At 45.0% G+C, this 20,243-nt stretch overlaps 2 protein-coding genes across 3 annotated transcripts; both read right to left on the bottom strand.

The window, feature by feature from the left end:
* Positions 1 to 1,901: 1,901 nt before the first annotated feature.
* LOC125514653 (putative F-box protein At3g25460) lies at positions 1,902 to 6,199 on the bottom strand. Of its 2 annotated transcripts, XM_048679991.2 has the most exons (5): positions 5,714 to 6,197; positions 4,882 to 5,038; positions 3,581 to 4,746; positions 2,757 to 2,813; positions 1,902 to 2,241 (listed from the first exon to the last, which is right to left on the bottom strand). In XM_048679991.2, the coding sequence occupies exons 2-5, from the start codon at positions 4,914 to 4,916 to the stop codon at positions 2,228 to 2,230; spliced, it is 1,272 nt and encodes a 423-aa protein (XP_048535948.1). In that variant the 5' UTR covers positions 4,917 to 5,038; positions 5,714 to 6,197; the 3' UTR covers positions 1,902 to 2,227. The 2 variants fall into 2 exon arrangements, with proteins under 2 accessions (XP_048535948.1, XP_048535947.1); XM_048679990.2 differs by having other exon boundaries at positions 1,902 to 2,813; positions 5,714 to 6,199.
* A 2,617-nt stretch (positions 6,200 to 8,816) lies between these two features.
* Positions 8,817 to 14,954, bottom strand: LOC125517445 (extra-large guanine nucleotide-binding protein 3). The gene is made up of 9 exons (XM_048682648.2): positions 13,716 to 14,954; positions 13,484 to 13,621; positions 11,595 to 11,699; positions 11,303 to 11,485; positions 10,797 to 10,974; positions 10,475 to 10,719; positions 9,949 to 10,121; positions 9,689 to 9,877; positions 8,817 to 9,591 (listed from the first exon to the last, which is right to left on the bottom strand). Exons 1-9 carry the CDS (start codon positions 14,715 to 14,717, stop codon positions 9,204 to 9,206), a joined length of 2,601 nt encoding a protein of 866 aa, XP_048538605.2. The 5' UTR covers positions 14,718 to 14,954; the 3' UTR covers positions 8,817 to 9,203.
* Positions 14,955 to 20,243: the final 5,289 nt, after the last annotated feature.

Below are 20,243 nucleotides of genomic sequence, written 5' to 3'. Positions count from 1 at the left end.
GTACGATAGCACGCACTAAAAAAAATCTGCCGAAAACCTCGCGCACCACACCGACGCAAAAATCTCTACTATTAAAGGAGGATCGAACGTCGTGATGGTTCGACCTCCTTCGATCCCCTCCTCCCTTCGAACGAAAAGCATCACACGAGGGCCACACGCCCGCAGCAGCCCAAAAATCGCCAGCTCAGCCCACGTACGAGATACACATCGGCCCTTTCCTCCCCTCGTACGATAGCACGCACTAAAAAAAATCTGCCGAAAACCTCGCGCACCACACCGACGCAAAAATCTCTACTATTAAAGGAGGATCGAACGTCGTGATGGTTCGACCTCCTTCGATCCCCTCCTCCCTTCGAACGAAAAGCATCGCACGAGGGCCACACGCCCGCAGCAGCCCAAAAATCGCCAGCTCAGCCCACGTACGAGATACACATCGGCCCTTTCCTCCCCTCGTACGATAGCACGCACTAAAAAAAATCTGCCGAAAACCTCGCGCACCACACCGACGCAAAAATCTCTACTATTAAAGGAGGATCGAACATCGTGATGGTTCGACCTCCTTTGATCCCCTCCTCCCTTCGAACGAAAAGCATCGCACGAGGGCCACACGCCCGCAGCAGCCCAAAAATCGCCAGCTCAACCCACGTACGAGATACACATCGGCCCTTTCCTCCCCTCGTACGATAGCACGCACTAAAAAAAATCTACCGAAAACCTCGCGCACCACACCGACGCAAAAATCTCTACTATTAAAGGAGGATCGAACGTCGTGATGGTTCGACCTCCTTCGATCCCCTCCTCCCTTTGATGGTCCGTGGCAACGCACGGGCACTCAACTAGTGTTTGGTAAAGCATAAATATTTTCTTTCCATTTTTTATTTTGTGATGCCTGACTTTGAAAGAAAAAAATCATGAATATCCTTATTTTTTGAAGTTTTCTACTTTTTTATTTTACTACACTTTCTTGTAATAGTTCAAGGAGTTGTTTTTACACAAATTATATTTCTCAAAATTACCCACCACCTCCCCATGTTTCTTTCGATTTTGTCGATTTATAAATCCTATTTTGAACATTGATTGACCAAATAACTTGACTTTCAGAACCACTTTTTGTTCCTTTATATATCTGACATGACAAGTATGTTATTATGCTTCTTCCAATTCGTCTACCAGCAAGGTACGGTCGGAAGCAAAATGTCGCCATGGCAGTCCCCAGTTGGCACTCTTGCAGTCACCGGTTTGTTTTTTCCTGGATAACTGACTTTGATGGGCGAGTGCCGCGAACGGCAAGGCCAAGATCTGAAAAACATCTTTAGTGTAATTCAGGACAATAAAAATCTCCATGGCAGATCCAAAATAGGACTAGCATTTAACAAAAAAAAACAGTAATTTTTTCTCCAGCCAAACAAAAACTCACAACACTCTTTTGATTAAGAGCCAAGCCACAAAACTCTTTGAAGTTCAAACAAAAACTGACAACATTTTTCTGATTTGTCTCCAAGAAAGGGCCAAGTCAGTCTCACCCAACTAGGGAAACATCAGTTAGACCACTAGCAACTGGGCATATACAACTGGGGCTCTAGCTAGGCAGTAAAACAGAGCATATACAGGCATTGTCTGCCTCTGCTGCAAGTGGTGATGTGAGCAGCATTATCACAATTACTCCCTCTGTCCCGGAATATAAGAACGTTTTTGACACTATGCTAGTGTTAAAAACGTTCTTATATTTTGGGACGGAGGGAGTAGATCACTAGCAAGACTCGGAGTTAGGGACTTCACAAAGAAACTCTGTAAAATGCCAGAGCCTACTGCTCATTGTCCATCCACCTTGCTAGTACCTCGCATCACAGAGCAAAGCATTAGCCGAACCAATTCCACGAGTCACTAATCAGGCACGCAAATTGACTGATGTCTGCTGATCGTAGATACTAATATTTATAAGAGTTCAGATGATTAAACCTGATAGGTTCACTTCACAGCCCGCGGTACCTAAAAGTAGAACAACCTACAGACTACATAGAGGAGACATCTCAGCATCGACCACACCACATGCCACAGCGTAGATATCAGATGATCCAACAGACTACATAGCAGGACAGTTTAAGCGTCGACCACACCATACAAAATAGAAGAACTTCACTACAACAACTAGCCATGGCTGCATCTAAGCAAAATTGAAGAACTTCCCTACGCCAACTAGCCATGGCGGTGTCTCAGCAACCCGAATTTAACTCTTAATACCTGCAGAACAATCAATGTCATCACAGTGAAACAAATTTATAATGCTCTCTCACAGCGGAACAAATTTTGCATGGTCCCCAAAAAAAGCATTAACTTAGCCGTAGTGCAGATTATACAAAAAAAATATCCATAGCTGAATCATCCCAGTACACAAGCTAATACTACAAACTGAGAACAACAATAAGGGAACACTTAGTTTGTACTGGCACCAATACGATGACGTGTTTTCAAGATTCTTGCTATATAACTACCTACATACGATCGCAGTAGAAACTACGAGATTGGTCACTCACCGCCTATCTTCTCGAGGCAAAACAAAATTGAACTTCCAAGATTGTCAGCTCATTCCAGATTTACTTTTGTGTGCCAAGCTATATGTGAGGCTCAAGTACAAAGGGAAAATGTCTGGTATCTCTACCCAAGTGTGTGCATCTTGAAAATGTAAGCATAGACTATGCACCATCTTATAAATTGGGTAACCACGAAAAAAAAGATATATGAAAAGGGAAAATTACCTAAGTTGTTTGACCAAGATAACACATTAGCCGCCCCTTTCCGCCCAACTCCCCTGCCTACAAGCAAAAGAAGCCCAAACCATATGAAAACTCAAAGAGAAGTTGAATCAAGGATAGTAAATGAAGCCACATCTATCGCCAGGTCCAAAGAAGAAAGGTAAAAAAATTTACATGTGCAGAGAAAGAAATCATCCAGAATTATTGTTGAGTGAGCTTTGTACAAGTTATGACCATAAGGTCAGAACAACATATGCACGGATTGAGAAACCAGAGTTCCAAAACAAGCATTAGATAGTATTACGTGAAATTAATGAACTAGTGCTACTCTTCGACAAAAACTAGAGCACATGGTATTATGAATTGAAGATTTTATCAAGATCGATCAAGGTAAATTTTAATCTTGCAAGGAAAAATAGTGAATAAGAAAACATATATAACAAGCTTTAAGCCGCCTCCAGATGTTCCAATTGCTTAATTATTTTAGATGCTTTCACTATCTCTTACTGCAGCTTTCCATTTTTTAGAAACCCTCTGATGAAAAGATCATTACAAGCACATAATTGTATCTAGCCTTTAGCAATGGCCAGGCACCAAAGCAATATTTGTATTCCTGTTCTAGCTTTAATGGAGCCCTGTAATAATAAGAAATTAGATCACCATACCAACAAAGAAACAAACAACATAATGTATTCTTATATATCGTTCAATCCGTAATCAAGGGAACAATGTTACGGCAATCATGTATCGAAAGTAACTGGAATGAATACGAGTGAAACAAACTAATTGGACTTTTTTGCTTGTACAATGTAGATAGGGGGTATAACCTGCAGTATAGAAATTCGTGTAGGGATAAAAGGTGTTGTGCCACATGTTTTTTCTTTTACCAATACGTTTGATTTGCATGGAGTCAAGTTGGACCATGAAGTTGCCAATCATCGTAGTGAGAACAATCACATTTGTGTCCTCATCATACCCCACGAAAAGTACATAATTCATTCCCCTTGGAAGCATCCCCTCCAGTGGAATAGTTTTCTGCAGCAACACCCATCCAACAACACCATCACAGTTAAATTTTCTCTCCCATAATTGGACAACCAGTCCTGACAAAACAGCGAGGCCAAGTCCACCGTCCTCCATCCGTAAGAGCTGAAAACACCTGTCGTCAACATGGTACTCTGCCGGCTTCTCGATCACATCAAAGCTCTGAATTTCGAAATCAAACACAAGGATATCACCTCCAGAAATCAACCAGCAAAGTGCATTCCCAACTAGGATGCTGGGTCTTGACGCAGAAATTTCATTTCTTATCGCGGTCGAGGAAACATCTCCCCAAACACCAGACACCGAGTCATAGACAGAACAAAATGCCTTCGTATTGTATCCACCCCCATAGACCAGAACCAATTTAAACGGGCTCGAGAAGCAATCTCCGTGAACATGCCCATCTTCGGCATCAGCGCATAACACCGTGCCGTGCCAGGTACAAAAACACCCCATAAAGGCATCATCCACCCACGGTGGAAAAGCCACGCTGCGCTGTTGGCCAGTGAGGGGGTCCCACACGACGGTATTCCGCTCATGCTTGTTGATTACGACAGCGAGGCCATGGCGGCAGCCCATGTATTCTGCGTGCTCTTTGTAGGGCGTGCTGCTCTTGGGCAGGGAGAAGCGAGCGGCAGGGATGCGGTCGGGCGAGTCCATGATGGGAGCAAAGCGGTTAGCGTACCCTTGGAAGAAGCCGAGCAGAGGAGGCTTCCGGTGGTGCTTGCGGAAGCGTTTGTGGAACACGGGGTCAGAGAGGATGCTGCCCCAGCGCTTGCATACGGCAGACGCGCGGGGCAGGGAGGACGGCTTCGGAGGGAGACGGACGAGGATCTCGATTAGGAGGTTGTCGTCACCGAGCACCTTGGACACGGAGCCGGCACCTTTGACCACGAAACGCCGCAGCCTCCTTCCGTCCACACGCGGCGAGCTGGGAATGGGACAGGCCCTGGCACAAAAAAGAAATCTGATCAATAAACACACATATGCAAATCAGGGCAGTTGCCAGAATCAAACACACATACACAAAGTAGTGTAGTGCGCAAAAAAGGAAGAGGGAGAGGAAATGGATGGGGAAGCTTACCCTTGGCCTTGGGGAACCTCAGCAGGATACATCATCTAGTTACCACAGCACCTTCTCTTGTGCCCCTTCTCTTCTTTTTTTGAGGCAAGAATGAAGGGAGAGCTGAGCTGAGTTAGTATACAGACTGTCTGTAAGCTAGACCAGCCCAATCCGTCAGCTACAAAGAGCATGAAACAGAAACAAAATATCATACTTCGAGCTTTGTTTATTTTTCTTACACACGGACAGCTAATAAATAAAGAGTCAAAAAAGTGTCCGAATGGAACCGAGACTCTATTTCAGGTAGCAAAGTGACAGGCAATCTATTTGTGCAGCAGCAATACTAGGCTTCACTTTGCTCATCATCATATACTACATGATAAATGCTGGACATGGAAATGGCGCTGGCGCTAGGTAGGCAAGCAGCAGTTGAATAGCATTGCCAATTCACAGGCAGCATCAACATCACTATCTAAACTGCTAAATTTGACCACTTGCTACAGATATTAGGGCATATAATAATAATACTCTCTCCGTTCACTTTTGTAAGTCATTTCAGACAACTCAAAATGGGCTGTTTTGTACATTGTCTGAAATGTCTTCAAGGTCTTATAAAAGTGAACAGAGGAAGTATATAGATAAGCTAGCGAATCGCACAGCTATATGAATCCTACAACAATGTACGAGATGGAACCAGCGTCGACCATGCCAGCAGCCACAGCAAACAAAGACCTCTGCGAGCAGAAAAATATGTGCTTTAAACTGAACAAGAGCAAGCCCTCTACATATAAGTGTTCATTCAGTGTTTGACTGATCCTACCGGGAGAAGTCAGATCCCAAATCCACAAACTACCTTGTACTTCAGACGAGGGAGGATGGCTGTGGAGCGAGGCGGAGGAGGACCTCCCGGAGCAGGCCCGAGTCTTCCAGCGGCGAGGAGTGGCGGCGGCTCGTACTTGGGCGGTCCGAGATCCCCTTACGCGATGGTGAGCTAGGGTTCCTCCTAATGGCGAAGGGACGAGGAGAATCACCCAGGAATGCAGACCAGACCGAAACTGGGTCGGTTTAGGGGCGCTCGCCGTTCCTCCCGGAGGAGCCGTGCCGGAGCGCCGTCGTCGGTCGCCGGGAGGAGCTAGCCAGGGGTAGGTTTGAACGGCGGAGCGCGGAGGGAGGTCGGGGCAGATGCGATCTATGGAGGCTGGGGAGACGCCGGCGGGCGGGCGGGCGGACGGAATGCGGTGCCGGCGGGACGGGGGCGGCGGACGCCGGCGGTGCGGTATGCGGTCGGGAAGAGGCAGGCACACGGGCTGAGACTGGAGGACAGAGTGTTGACTCTGTTTCTTTTTCTGCCTTTCTTTTTCCTTTTTTGCCCTTCCTAGTGATCTATAAACGCTCTTATATTGCTTTACCGAGGTGAGAAATTTCTACTTATCGTGTGCGAAGATATCAACATCTTTTCCACTTGGTAAGGAAAATGTGATACTCTACTCACCGTCGGTATCTTACACTTTCTAAATGATGGAAATGTGGTATTTAGCACGATGGCAGATCATATAGAAAGTGTTGCTTTAGTCGGCGTAAGAAAAAAAGTGGCATTTAAACGAGGGCTCTTATGGGGTGTTTCATAGCATCATGTAAAAATAGGGAGTGTTGTTTCGCCAAATACCCCTCTGAGATGGGGTTTCTGTTATGCATGCAGTGCAAACAAACCCGATAACGATCGGTATCTATGTTCACATGGGAGCAGCTCAGCCGATATTTCATTACTAATCATATTTTATATTTTGCTTAATATCATCCTCATTCTTTTTACCTATCTACTTGTCTTTTTTTCAAGCATTCTTCATAGTTGTCTCCTTGATTCAACATCGTCGCCACCTCTCACTCATCATGTCCAACAGTCAGAGGAAGTGTTCCATCTTGCCATTGGTCTTTTAGCTAGAGTCAATATCATGGAACCACGGTAACCGGAGTCAAGGCTATAAAAAGATACAAGTTTCAAAAACACTTCATAATACAAATAAATTATGAAGGCCGAGCAATAGGGATGCAAGGACCAAACGGTGGAGGTAAGATGAGGCATGACAGAAGGGCGGATCGAGACAGGCGCGGGGCTGATCAATACGTTGCCAGACGGATGAAGTCACATGAAGAGACGCACGGCGAGATGTGAGTTTGTTCCTTTTCTCCTCTCTGTATTGTATCTCTTTAAACTTGGTGAGAAATCTCATAAAGGGTGTAAACTTGATATACCAATATGGTCATTAGGCCCAAATCTTTTTAAGGTGAAGATGTGAATTTTTAGCAAGGCGACAAACGAAACAACTCTACTTTGACATGCACTACTACAAAGTGTTTCAGTTAGTGCAATGTGTGGTGGGATGAGGAAGAGTGGGAGAAGGGGCTGTTGTTCCCAGACCTTTTTAATAAATAAAAGTTCAGCGATGATTCTAGACCACCATCAACGAAGGTTAATCGGTGACCAGGCCAAAGGAAAGGGGTCACGGTTATGGTCATATATCCAATGGTTTCAAACCTTCGCTCCACGGGGTTGCGATCCTCATCATTGGGCAAGGTGCCGAAGCACATGGCATTTCTGATTGATTGAAGATACAAGAGCAAATCCAAAACAACTAACAACAACACAAGATTGCTATAACAGGATTATGAGCGTTGATATTTGATCCTTTCATCAAAATTCTAATATATTAGTAATATATGGTAACCTCCTCTTTACCTACACAACATTGTTAATATGCAGGCCCGTTTAGCAAGATAGTTCATCCTAAATACTATCTTTCTATATTTATTATACCTAATAATAAAGCGGCTATTGCTTCTGACGGTACGTTACTGAAATTGCCTCCAAAGTTGCAAAATATTACCCAACGATGTCACTTATAAGTGATAAAAATACGTTTCACATAGGGGAATACACACCTGGGCCGGCCCGTGCAGTAGGAATCTTCTATATCACGCTTTGAAAGGTGGGAGAAGACACAACGTGCCTATTTGGGCCGGCCCATGTCCACGAGTCCTGTCTTTTAAATTTTGTTTTCTTTTTTCATCTTCCTTTTCTCTACTTTAAATAATTTGGAACTTCAAAAATGTTCTGAAAATTTTAAAAACGAGAATTTTTAAATAAAATGCTTCTTGATTCAGAAAATATTCATGATTTTAAAAAAATGCTCTCATATTCAAATAATGTTCGCAATTTTTTACAAAAATATTCGAGAAATCAAAAAATGTTTATGATTTTTTAAAAAAGTTCATGTATTAAAATATGTGAATGAAATTGAACAAAAAATCGCCATTCAAAAAATGTTCATGAATTGGAAAATATCCTAAAAATTCAGAAACTGTTCGTGACTTACAAAAATAGTTTATTGATTCATAAAATGTTCGCTGATTGAAAAAATGATCATGCATTTCAAAAAATGTTTGTTAAATCAAAAAAAATGTTCATGAATTTCAAAAATTGTTCCACCAATTTCCAACAAAATGTTCATCGATTCTACAAATGTTCAACTATTGAAGAAAAATGTTTTAAAAATGTTCACAGTTGTTTTAAAAAATGTTTGCAAATAGTATAAAATGTTAATGAATTCAAAAAATGTCCATGATTTTAGAAAATGTTCAAACATCTGTAAAAATGTTCACGATTTCAGATATGTTCACAAGTTTAAAAAATGTTCATGAGTTATAAAAATTGTTCATGATTTTTTGGAAATGAGAGTGATACTGTATCTCGGGCCGTCAGATATTATGATTTTTTTTCTCCCGTTGTAATGTACTGTAACTGGATATAGAAAGCACATAAAGATATTACTCCCTATGTTGGGAATTAGATGACGCGAGGGAAGGAAAATGAGTGAACAATTCAAGGGCAAAAACCAAGCCAACAAAAAAAAGTGTGATGACAAATGCTTTCCTCACCTGAACAAAAAGAAAACAAATGCCGCAAAGTCTTTTTTTATTGTTTATTATCATCGGAGCAAAGTCTTTGTTTTCTCTGCTTCCCAAAAGGAATACATACTCCCAACAGCAGCAGTCCCAGAACGAAATTAATCAATTTTGGTGCCAACAGGTCAATCTGTGCACTGACTAGAAGAAAACTACTACCACTCACTAAATACACACCAACAGATCAATCATGCTTCATCTCTATCTCAAGAACCAAGACACAGACATGAAAAACATCCCATCCATCAGAAAAAACATGCAGATTAACTTTTTACAGACCAACAATCAATGAATGATTTTTTTGTACGGAACCGACTGGCGGAAAAAATGGTGCATCATTAGTAGGAACCGGTCTTCGGCAGGGGCAGGGGGCGACGGTCTCATTCGGCTCGGATGAAGGGGGAGGAGCTCATCTCGGTGGTGCTGTAGAAGGACTCCTCCTGGTAGTAGTTCTCGTCCTTCTCCTCCTCCCACTTGAGCACCTCCCGGATGTACTTGAAGGCCTCGTCCACCGTCTGCCGGTCGCGGCCGCGCGCCTGCCACACGAACAGCTTCCGCCCCGTGTGGTCGTTGTAGGCCTCCTTGAACTTCATCGCCACGTAGTAGTAGGCCTGCTGGGCGAGAGTCTGGTTGTTGCTCTGCGTCCGCACCGGGGAGAAGTCGCTGAACCACTCGCACGCCGTCAGCGGGGCACGGCTGATCTTCTCCTCGAACAGGTCGTACTTGTTGAGCACCAGCACGAACGGCGTGTCGCAGAAGCACGGTTGCCTGGTCCAGCACAAGTGACAAATGATGATGGCTCGCATTTTCAAAATTTTCATTCTGAAGACCAGATTAGTATAGTCATGGAAAAAGTTTCGCATACCGGATCGTAGCCTCAAATAACTCTTTGCTTTGCATCATCTTGTTCTGAAGGTTGCCATTCACAGGGGTTCCCACTAGGTCATAGTCACTGAGCGCGACGCAGAATATCACCATGCGGACATCCTCAAACATTTCCACCCACTTGCAGCCATCATTCATGCCCTTGGCGCTGACTCTGATCAGCTGGAATCTGAGGAGTAACACATATTAGACGTGAGTGTGCACAGTGAGAGGCATGAAGGAGGTTAAGAGATTAATTACTTGGTGAGAGGCTGGGAATGCGCCTCTGGGTTGTCGATGTAAGGTTCGGACATGGGGCTGCGATCATCAAGGGTGAACTCAATGAAAGACAACCCATTCCCCTGGGTTACTCCTTCAGCAAAGATCACATCTTTCTCTGAAGGTTCATACTCATTGCTTGATACCTCAATAGCCTGCGAGAATATGCCACGTATGGACAAATCAGTTGGTGAATAACTTGAAAACAGAAAACAGCACATGATGCAAAACTAGAACATAAAAAGAATGGAAATCTTATATATATGTAGCGGTCCAACATAAATACAAAATCAAGCAATCTGAGACAGAGATTATAAATACTTAGAAGATGGATCTAACAGAAGAATAGACACTGCTGAATATTTCAAATCGGTATCACTGAATATATAAGATTAGCATAAGGGTGAACTCAACGATAATCTAATGAAACTCAGTTAAATGCTATGATTTCATCTTATTATTAAAGGCGAAACTGAAAATAATAAATTTTAAAGCTCTGAATCCATACCCTGCTCAAGAAGTACTCAGCAACATCAGGGAGGAAATGTAACTCATCCTTTCTTTTATATGTTGCTTGTATGGCAGGATCCTTCCACATCTCATCGACAAATGGAGCATATTCACGTGTTGCGGCAGGGAAGAATGCATCTAGATCGCCCATTGCGATGATATCCAAAAGCCAATCAGAGAATTTCTTCAGCCTTGCATTTATCGAGTATATACACGAATCTGCACCATTAGCTTTATTTTCATCTGCATAGAAGAACAGTTAAGTACAGAGCATATGTGCCTAAGGAAACAAACATGAGTAAATGGCTTGAAAAGGTTACCTTTTTGTGCTGCTTCATCCTCTGGGATTGTTTGATCCAATCTAGACAAAGCCTCTTCCTCGAAACGCTCACGACCTTCTAGCAAAATTCCAAGATACTTGAACATATTGCTTTGGATCATTAATTTGATAGCATCAAGTTCATCTTGGGTGAACCTTGATCCATAGAGGTACTTAGCCTGATACACAGAAGGATAACACATATCAGCATGAAACATGTAAGAACTAGCACAGGTTATAATTTATAACTTGTAAGTCTTTACACAACCGCATTGTAGAGACAACACAACTCCACCAAATGAACCATGACTCATGAAAACTCAGTAAAAAAAACATAATCCTTGTTATTGTGCTATACGAACATCGTAGCCCATCTCTTCAGGTTTGTGCAAGGGATCAGATAATACAGATAATCACTACTGGCTTTCGAAGGGCTGCTACGTCACATAATTACAGTGCCAGACCGGGAGTAATTCTAGGTATAAGTAGTGTGAAATCAGATCAGACCTGCTTAAATATAGTGCTTGTACCAGCACTAGGTGGCCCAAGAAGCAACAGTTTTTGGATTCTTTTCTGATCCAAATAATCAGGTACAGTTCTTGGTACAAAGGGAATTTCGTCCTTGGTTCCATTAGAGTCCCCAGGAGGCACCGGAAGTGAGAACAACGCACATGCAAAACGTGTCAAGGCCTGGTCATAAAAAGAAAAAGGAAAAGATTGTTAGAAATAATCAGACCTAGCTTAAGCTTTCAAGGAAATAACAACAGGCTGGAATTCCTTTTATAACTAAGATACTTACTGACTCCCATATTTTTCCTTTGATGTTGTTCTGTCCTTCTTCCTCATAACGACCATCGTCATAAACCCAGAAATGCGTATCACGTGGACACTGAACATGTGCAACCTGCAAGCATGAAGCGAATGATGTGAGGAAAGAGCTCTTCTAAGGCACATCGCTTGCCTCCCACAGGTACAGGGACTCTTTAAATCATGGGTGTGTATCCAAGATCGCTGAGCTAAAACAGAGCAAAATGTGTAGTGCGGTTACTGGTCCTAGCTACATCAGGGAACTTCCATTCATCAATTAATATTTAATAGAATGCTCTACAGAATGACAAAACCATCGCATTTATGAAAGAAAAAAGTCCTAATTTGTCGTGAACTGGGAGGTCTTAAAACGGATATGGCAGTCATCATGTCACATGACAATTTAATGAAACAAATTGGTTGTTCCTTTTTCTTGTCGGAATTTGGTACTTATATCCTAGTAATGATTGCCTGGATCTTTGACTTTGGGGGCGGTTGCCGTTAAAACAACAGAGTATGTAATTTCAATTTCAGGAAACAAATGGCAAAATATATGGTATTTCAAGCCAACCAATATAATATATTGACATTCAAACTAATGTGCTCGCGTCTCAGGGTATCAAATTGTTTGTACTTTATGTGAAAAAATAGCTATGGTCTCAGGGTATCAAATCACACTGGTGCATACAAAACAATTTACTATTTGTCGTCACTTGCTTCGTTGACTGATCTTGTGACTTCCTTAGTTGTCTACGTTAATGCCTCATTATTAGCTTAAGTAAACGCAGCTATAACGGAAAATAAATGCTATTGTAAAGCATAGATAAGAGTTCAAAGACTAAAGTATAGCTAGGGCAAAAGGGTGCTGAGCTAACACAGAGCATACAGTGCTAGTGTCGGTTCCTGGTTCTAGCTACAGCAGGGAGCTTCCATTCATGAATCAATATTTAACAGAGCGCTCTACAGAACGACAAAACCATTGCATTTATGGGGAAACCCTAATTTGCCGTGAATTAGGAAGTCTTAAAAAGGGATATGGCAGTTGTCCTGTCACATGGATCTCATTATAAGATTTGACGAAACAAACTGGTTGATCCTTTTTCTTGTCGGAATTTGATATATCCTAGTAATGATCGCATGGATCTCATTATTAGACTTGAAGAAATGATGTTTAAGTAAACACAGCTGTAACGGGCAATAAATGCTATTGCGAAGCATAGATAAGAGTTCAGACACTAATTTATCGCTTCTGAATGCAGTGGGTTCTTAGATCCAAATGATGAGAGGGAAGAGCCCTTCGAAGGCACATTGCTTGCCTCTGCAGGTGCAGGGACTCTTTTAAATCATGGCCACGTATCCAAGGGCGCTGAACTAAAACAGAGCATACGGTGCTAGTGCCGGTTACTGGTTCTAGCTATAGCAGGGAACTTCCATTCATGAATAAATATTTAATAGAGCGCTCTACAGAGCGACAAAACCGTTACATTTACGGGGAAAATCCTGATTTGTCGTGAACCGGGAAGTCTTAAAATGGATATGGCATTTATCGTGTCACATGACAGACTGAAAATTTAACGAACAAACTGGTTGTTCCCTTTTCTTGTCGGAATCTGATGTATCCGTAATGATTGCGTGGATCTCATCATTAGCCTTGAAGAAAAAAGGATGCTTAAGTGAACGCGGCTGTAACGGAAAATAAATGCTATTCAAAGCATAGATAAGAGTTGTGCCGCAGCTAAATCCTCGATCGTGATTTCCCAAAAAAGCTCTAGTATATCTATAAGCAACCTAGACGAATAAATAAATAAGTACCTGCCGAATGGTGAGAGAAGATGGATGCTAGCTGGGGTAATTTTTAGAAATGGAAGTATTTTTTTTTACCTTGAGAATTTTGAGCTCACTCTTTGTAATCTCCCTTCCATTTATATAAACCTGGGTGTTGCCGTTGCTGGCCTTGGCGTGAAGCTTGCCGCTGAAATTGAGGTTAGAGCTAACAATCCTGTCTGGCTTTTGTCCATCCTATGATATGGAAAAGGAGGCAAATTATTAGCAATTTAGCACAAAATTCAGCTCAACTTATACATAAGCTGTGCTCCTGATGGTCTCAATTTACCTTTCCCCATAAGCCTGACTCCTTGTCGTACCAGTATCTACCAGGCTTGAGCTTCTGAGGTGGCCGCGAGCAACTAAGCAAGTCGGTCAGCTCCTCCGGCCTCAACGGGCAGCCGTTCACGATAAGTTGCTCGGGCCGAAGCTGGTTCGCTTGGCACTCCTTCTCGGCTTTCAAAATCTGCCTTACTTCCAACGGGCTGAGCAAGCGCGCGAGTGTCCTCGAGCTCTTCCCGAGCTTCGACCTCTTCGACTCGTCGATCGGCCCCCCAATGCAGCTGACGCACTTGCGCCCTTCGGGCATCGACCCCATCATCCTCAGCACGCAGTAGCCGCAGTATCTCGCATCGCAGACGATGCAAGCCTCCTTGCTCTCCCATTTCCTCTTCCCACACCGGTTGCACGCCATCCTCCTCCTACGCCGCCTCTTCTCCTGCTTGGTGACCGCCACATACTGCTCCGACATGTCATCGCCGCTCTCGCCGTACTTGCTATCTGGCGTGAACCCGAAGGTCACCACGGGCGCCCTCCTCCCGTCCCGGCTCCCCGGCCCCGGCGAGCTCTGCGCCGACCCGTGCGACCGCGACCGGGAGTCGTCGTCCTCGTCGTCGAACTCCTCGTTCTGCAGCACCGAGTTGACCGACCCCGAGCTTCCGCCCCCGCCGTCGCCGTCGCCGCCCTGCCTGGCGGCCGCCGCAGGCTCCGCGCACCGGGCGATCCGGGACACCGGGAGCCGGATCGGCTCCACCACGGGCGCCACGGGCAGCCCTCGTCCGCCGACCCCGAGGCCCTGGGGGGTCGACGCCGCCTCCGCCGTGGGGATCTCGGCGGGGATCTCCACCGGGTCCACCCTGGGGAGGTCGTAGGGCACAGGCGGGCCGTCGTAGACGAGCGCGATGGAGTAGTCGAGGTTGGGCGCCTCCTCCGGGACGGGGGCGCCGGGGGGAAGGATCCGCCGCATCATCTCCTGCCAGCTGCCGCCGTCCGCCGCCTCCGCCTCCGCCATGGCGCGGCGGATCTGGACGGCGCCGGAGCGCTAAAAGCTCGCGCCTTTACCCGTCGAAACCCAATGCTTGAGACGGGTCGCCGGCGGCGGCGGCGACGCTGGGCTGGGCCACGCCACGGCGCGGCGGAGGGGGAGGGATTGGGTAGGGGAAGTGGTGGCGAGAGGAAGAGGAAAGGTGGAGGAGGAGTTGCTGCCGCTGCTGCGCTGTGGAGTGGAGGAATCGATTTTTTTGGCAACTTGGTAGAGTACATAGTACTACTACTTCTGAATGTGATTATGTGAATAACCCCACAACTGAAAAATGGATCTAAATATGAGGTCAGCTTCAGTTTCAGGTATATACTTTTTTTTAGAAAAGTTTCAGGTGTATACTGAGAATGTCAAAAAAAAAAATCTTACATTATGACACAGAGGGAGTAGTTTCTATTTTTAATTGATTAATTGAAATGATAAGGTTTTCTCAATCCCACCATCTCACCCAAAAAATAGCGTTGTCACCGTTGTCGACAACCACCTTAATAGTTGAATTGAATTTGATCGTATCATCGGCGTCAGCAGAACGTAAAGTGGCGCGAGGGGACGTCCGGGGTGGTGCAAGCGATCCATACTCTTCGTTTTTTTCATGGCCGAGCTCATGGCTTCAAAAGACGTGTGAGCCCGAGGCCACCCTTGACCTTGGGGCTGCAAACCATGTCTCATTTAAACAAGACTGGCAAATGGGTTTTCTCTAGATCTTCATCTGAAGCAGTGGTTCTTTCGGCTTTTGATGTTGGATTTAGAAGGGATTGTTTGCGTCGTCTTGGGTCCTTCAAATATTGGGTGGTCGTTTTGTGTTCGTGTGGATATAATGAACATCTTCTTCATGCTCTTTTGCGATGGTGGTGTTATGGATATCCAACGACATCGATGGAAGGTCGACCCTTGGAGATCATGATGATGTTGCCCTGGCCATTTTTGCGTCAAAGGTGAGGTTGCCATGGTTTCGCTCTATGACGGTTCATGCTTCCTCGGAATCGCATTAGTGTTTTCTGCGCCCTGTCGGATGTTTTTATTAAGGGGGTGTTTCAGCTCACGGTTTTTCGATATACGTTGGGCTTCGATAATGACAACTTCTTTTTTGAATTGTTGGTCCAACTTGATCTTAGCACGACAAACTTCTCGGCTGTGAGGTACGATGTCTGATGGTGGGGCAACGGCATCGGTGACGCGTCTTCTGCTCACACCCCTAACTAAAAAAATATTGAAGCAAGTGTAATCCATTGTACCCTTCATCCTTCACTGGAGAAAGTGAAGCACGTGTGATCCACCTCTGCTTCAATATTTCCCTGTTCGCAACAAGGAAACCCGTGCAGGATAATCATTTGAATTTTGCAACATCTATGCGCCAAACTTTGTGTTTTGTGGATAAGGTAATATGCTTCTATTCCTGTGGTTGAAATGCTCTACGACGTGAATGTGCTTTATTTTTGTACTGTTAATTTTTCGAGACAGTGAAACCGTGTTTGTATGGAAAGAAGAGTATGTTTCAACGGTGGTTGAAATTTACTCATGGTTTGACATAATGTCATACGCAGGGGTAGACACATAGGATGGAGGCGAGCAGGGGCAAGCCCCCTCCCCCCAATTAAATTTCCCCTATGCATAATACACGTATCGGCAGGGTGTGCGCGTACATGGAGTATAGCGTATCGATTAATCATCGGCTTATTATCTCTCACCAAGGCACGACCCATAAAGCCTTTGTCATACAAAGGCAAATACAAGGGACCAACTAATCGAGGGGTACCCGGTGGATGGGCCTTGTTTTTTTTTCTTCCGGGATTTTGGATTTTTGTTTTTCCTAGGTTTTCTTGGTTTTTTATTGTTTTGTTTTTCTCACATGAAGCATAGCGATGAAGCACAACTAGAAAAATCCCCTTTTTTTTTCACTTTCCCTTTTTTTTATTTTGGAAAAACAGTTGATCCAAACTCATTAACATGGGATTTAGTTGAAAGCACCCTTTCACGCCACACTAAAGAAAAAGGGTGGAAATCTCAAAAAAGAAAAGGGTGGAGATCAACATTAAAAAAGCCCAAATATGATACTAGAAGGCACCAACAGTGACCGTAGTCATGGCAAAGATTGCGCAAGAGAGACCCGATCCATGACCCAAATGAAAACGACCGGCAGCGAGAAACCATAATCGTGTCACCGGGCTGACCATACGACGTATTTTTTCCATTCCATGACGTAGCATGCCCAAACTTTTCGAGATAAAACTTTGATCATAAATTGATGAACCAATAAGAGCCTATTTGATTCATAGGATTGTAAAAACACAGAAATAGAAAAAACGTAGGATTGAAATGGCATGTCCATTGGATCCCTATAGGATTTGAGTTTGTTTAATTGTGTTACGGGAAAAACAAAGGATTTTTTTCAAGAGGTTGGAGTGGATATTGAAATTCCTGTAAAATGTAGTACAAATGAATTCTTAGGAAAAAATCCTACAAAATTCAATCCTACGAATCAAACAACCAATGTAGGAAAAATTCCTAAGGATTCTAATTCTTTAAAGATCCTGTGAAAATCCTTTAAATTAAAGAAACCCTAATACATAAACCATCTTGCCGGAAAATTATACCTCTAAAAACGTCTTTCGAGCGCGAATTCGAAGGCATCTCTCATGCCCCTTCTATAGCCAGCCGTCTATGTTAGTTAAATTTACGATCAAAGCTAAATCTCAAAAAGAACAGACCTAGTAGTAGTACGTGGTTGTGGAACGAAGACTTGATCGCTTCTTTTTTGTGTGGTGTGGGACCACGAGCTGCTAACTTTGTCATCATCGCCGTTTTTACATCTCTCGCGTACAGCTGGTAGTAGCACGTGTAGTATACGTGTAGTACGAGGTCGGGAGGGTGTACGAGTAAAGTTACATTTACTGCTACTGCTAGCTATAGCTGAGGACAGCATCGCCGTACCGGGCCACCCACCGACCGACCGACCGACCGACGCCGCCTAGTTATGGCCTTTGGATCGGTGTCGCAGCAGCAGACAGGCAGACGATGCTCCATCCACCCGCGCGCCCGTATTTCCTCCGTTTTTTTTTTACTTCACGCTTTAACTTTGATCAAAATCAAGCTTCGTAAACTTTGACAAAGTTTATAAACAATAATTTTAATATATACAATAAAAAAATCAGTATCATTAGATTCATCATTATTATTATTTTGAAATTTTCACCAGGGGAGGAGGGGGCCCCCTCAACCACTTGAATATATTCCATCGAATTTGCCTGGAAGCCTCACAGCTCCATACAAGATAAGTTCAAATGAACCAGAATACACCGGGGAAACAAAAGGAGACACAACAGGAACACACACACGCACGCACGCACGCACACATCCAACCGAACCTTCGGAAGACCCGCCGAGGAAAGGGCACAGAAGAAAGCCTTTCAATGATCCGAAGCTGGACACACCAACACCACCGACCGCCATTTCAGATATCATCAGCACAACCACCAAGGAGGAGGACCTCAACTTACACCTTCATCTGACCAAGCAAGGAGAGAGCCTTGAACGTTGGCCGTCTGGTCGCCACCCAACAGCCCCCCGCAGAGGTAGAGGTGCCATATATATGGGAACGAGATGATCCATTGAGTAGGATAACGACCTCGCTAACCCGGCTTTGGATGAAAATCAGACCCATTCCGGCGCATGGCTGAGCCACGATCTCGCAGAGCACCAACTCCTCACCAACAAAGCACACACCACCGTCAACCCCAAACTGGACGCACCACCACCACCATCGAACCCACAACGAGCAACCTCCACATAGCCGAACCGAGCCGAACCTAGATGATGCCTTCAAGAAGGGATGCGACACAAAATGCGCCGCCATCACCCGTTTCAGGAGAACCTGGAACATGGGTTTCCCCAGCTTTTCAGAGGGGCACTCACCATGACAGCGCCGCCTCCACGGAGGTTCACGGCGCCCGCAGGCGTCGCCGTCGCCGGCTCCGGCAGGAGCAGAGCTTTCACCCAAGTGAGCATACCACATCCTAGAAGCATCGACAGGTCGTGGAGCACTGCCTCCTGCACATTTCCACAGAGAAGGGACACTGCAGCCCCGCCGCCACACATGACCGGATCCGGTCAAGCACATGTCAGATCCGGCAGGATCCAACATGCCCCGCCCGCTCCCCGTCGGATCAAAGCCAATCCGAGGCCGGCAGGCACGCCGCCCCCACCAGAAGGCAAGGGGCGAGCACCACCACCCCGCGCCTCACAGAGCACCTCCGCCGGACCCCCCAAGCCGAATCCAGCAGCCATCACCGACGCCCCCGAAGCCAACCGGGCGCCAACACAACGGGGAGTCGCCAGTTCGAGGGAGGCCAGCGGGAGGGAGCCGCAAGCGCACCCACCCCCATCGTCCCCGGCCACCGCTCGAAGAAGTGACGCGCGCCGGAGTCACGCCGCGCCGCCCGCCACCACACAGAGCTCCCCCGGCTCGTGGGTGCTCTGCGCGAAGAACGACGCCCCGCCGCCGCCAGATCTGAGCGGGCTTTGCCCGACAGGAGCTTTTGGCGGCGGCGGGAGGGAGAGAGAGTAGCGGGAGGGGGGTTCGGCCGGGGGGAGGGGTCGCCGCCCGAGCCGCCCATTAGATTCATTATTGAATGTACTTTCCCAGCATATATATTTGTTACCGTAAAGGGTTATATGTTTCCCTATAAACTTGATCGAATTATGAAATTTGACTTCAATCAAACCCAATATGCAGAGTAAATAGAAAACGAAAAGATTAATATGGTGGTTGGTCTGCTATGCGGCACACTCGGCAGGTGGCAGCGGTAAGGCTGATCACAATGGGCAAAAACATAAGCTAGTAACTTACACACTTCCCTAGACTATGTTACTACCTCCATAGTGGGTAGGAACATCTATGTAGTGTCATGCAACGATGTATTTATTAGGTTATAGACTCATTGTTTCTTGGAGTGTGTGATGTTCCGGTAACTTAGCTAGTTACCACAAGCACCTCTCTCTTCATTAAATATGTGCCACATAAGCAACATTGTATTGGAGTGTGTGATGTTACTCCTAAGTTCCTCCCCATTGTGACCAGCCTAAATAAACAAGGTAAAAACTCTCAACTCCAAACTGTAGTAGTAAGGCTGGTCATAGTGGGGAGTAACTTAGACTAGTGTCATATGCATGACACTAGTCTAAGTTACTACCCCCATAGTGCAAAGTATCTTAATAGTAGTGTCATAGTTTGTTTCATTTATTGCCTTATAGACTCATTTTACTTCGGAAAGCGCTATGTTACAGTAACATATTATGTTACTCCAAGCACCTCTCTCCTTATTAAATACTTGCCACATAAGCAAAATTGTTTTGGAATGTGTTAAGTTACTACCTAAGTTACCCCACTATGGCTAGCCTAATGACTTAGCACAACTGATTAATTCATTAATGGACTAGCCACGCCGGAGGGAAAAAAAAGTGCTGTTGGCGTCAACTGGTTATTACTCGTTCTGCAAA

This window comes from Triticum urartu, chromosome 6A (assembly GCF_056163025.1).
Source record: "Triticum urartu cultivar PI428250 chromosome 6A, HENAU_Tu73, whole genome shotgun sequence".
In the NCBI taxonomy this organism is placed as follows: domain Eukaryota; kingdom Viridiplantae; phylum Streptophyta; class Magnoliopsida; order Poales; family Poaceae; genus Triticum; species Triticum urartu.
This window is presented reverse-complemented; position numbering and strand designations above follow the sequence as displayed.

Bases quoted from the DNA above. Each gene is read 5' to 3' on its own strand.
- LOC125514653 (XM_048679990.2), bottom strand. From the start codon at position 4,916: ATGATGTATCCTGCTGAGGTTCCCCAAGGCCAAGG. The intron at 4,747-4,881 runs GTAAGCTTCCCC...TTTTTGTGCCAG, and splicing joins GAGGTTCCCCAAGGCCAAGG to GGCCTGTCCCATTCCCAGCT. The intron at 2,814-3,580 runs GTTATACCCCCT...TTTTGCTTGTAG, and splicing joins CACGAATTTCTATACTGCAG to GCAGGGGAGTTGGGCGGAAA.
- LOC125517445 (XM_048682648.2), bottom strand. From the start codon at position 14,717: ATGGCGGAGGCGGAGGCGGCGGACGGCGGCAGCTGGCAGGAGATGATG. The intron at 13,622-13,715 runs GTAAATTGAGAC...TCCATATCATAG, and splicing joins AGTCAGGCTTATGGGGAAAG to GATGGACAAAAGCCAGACAG. The intron at 10,122-10,474 runs GTATGGATTCAG...ATATTCTCGCAG, and splicing joins CTGAGTACTTCTTGAGCAGG to GCTATTGAGGTATCAAGCAA.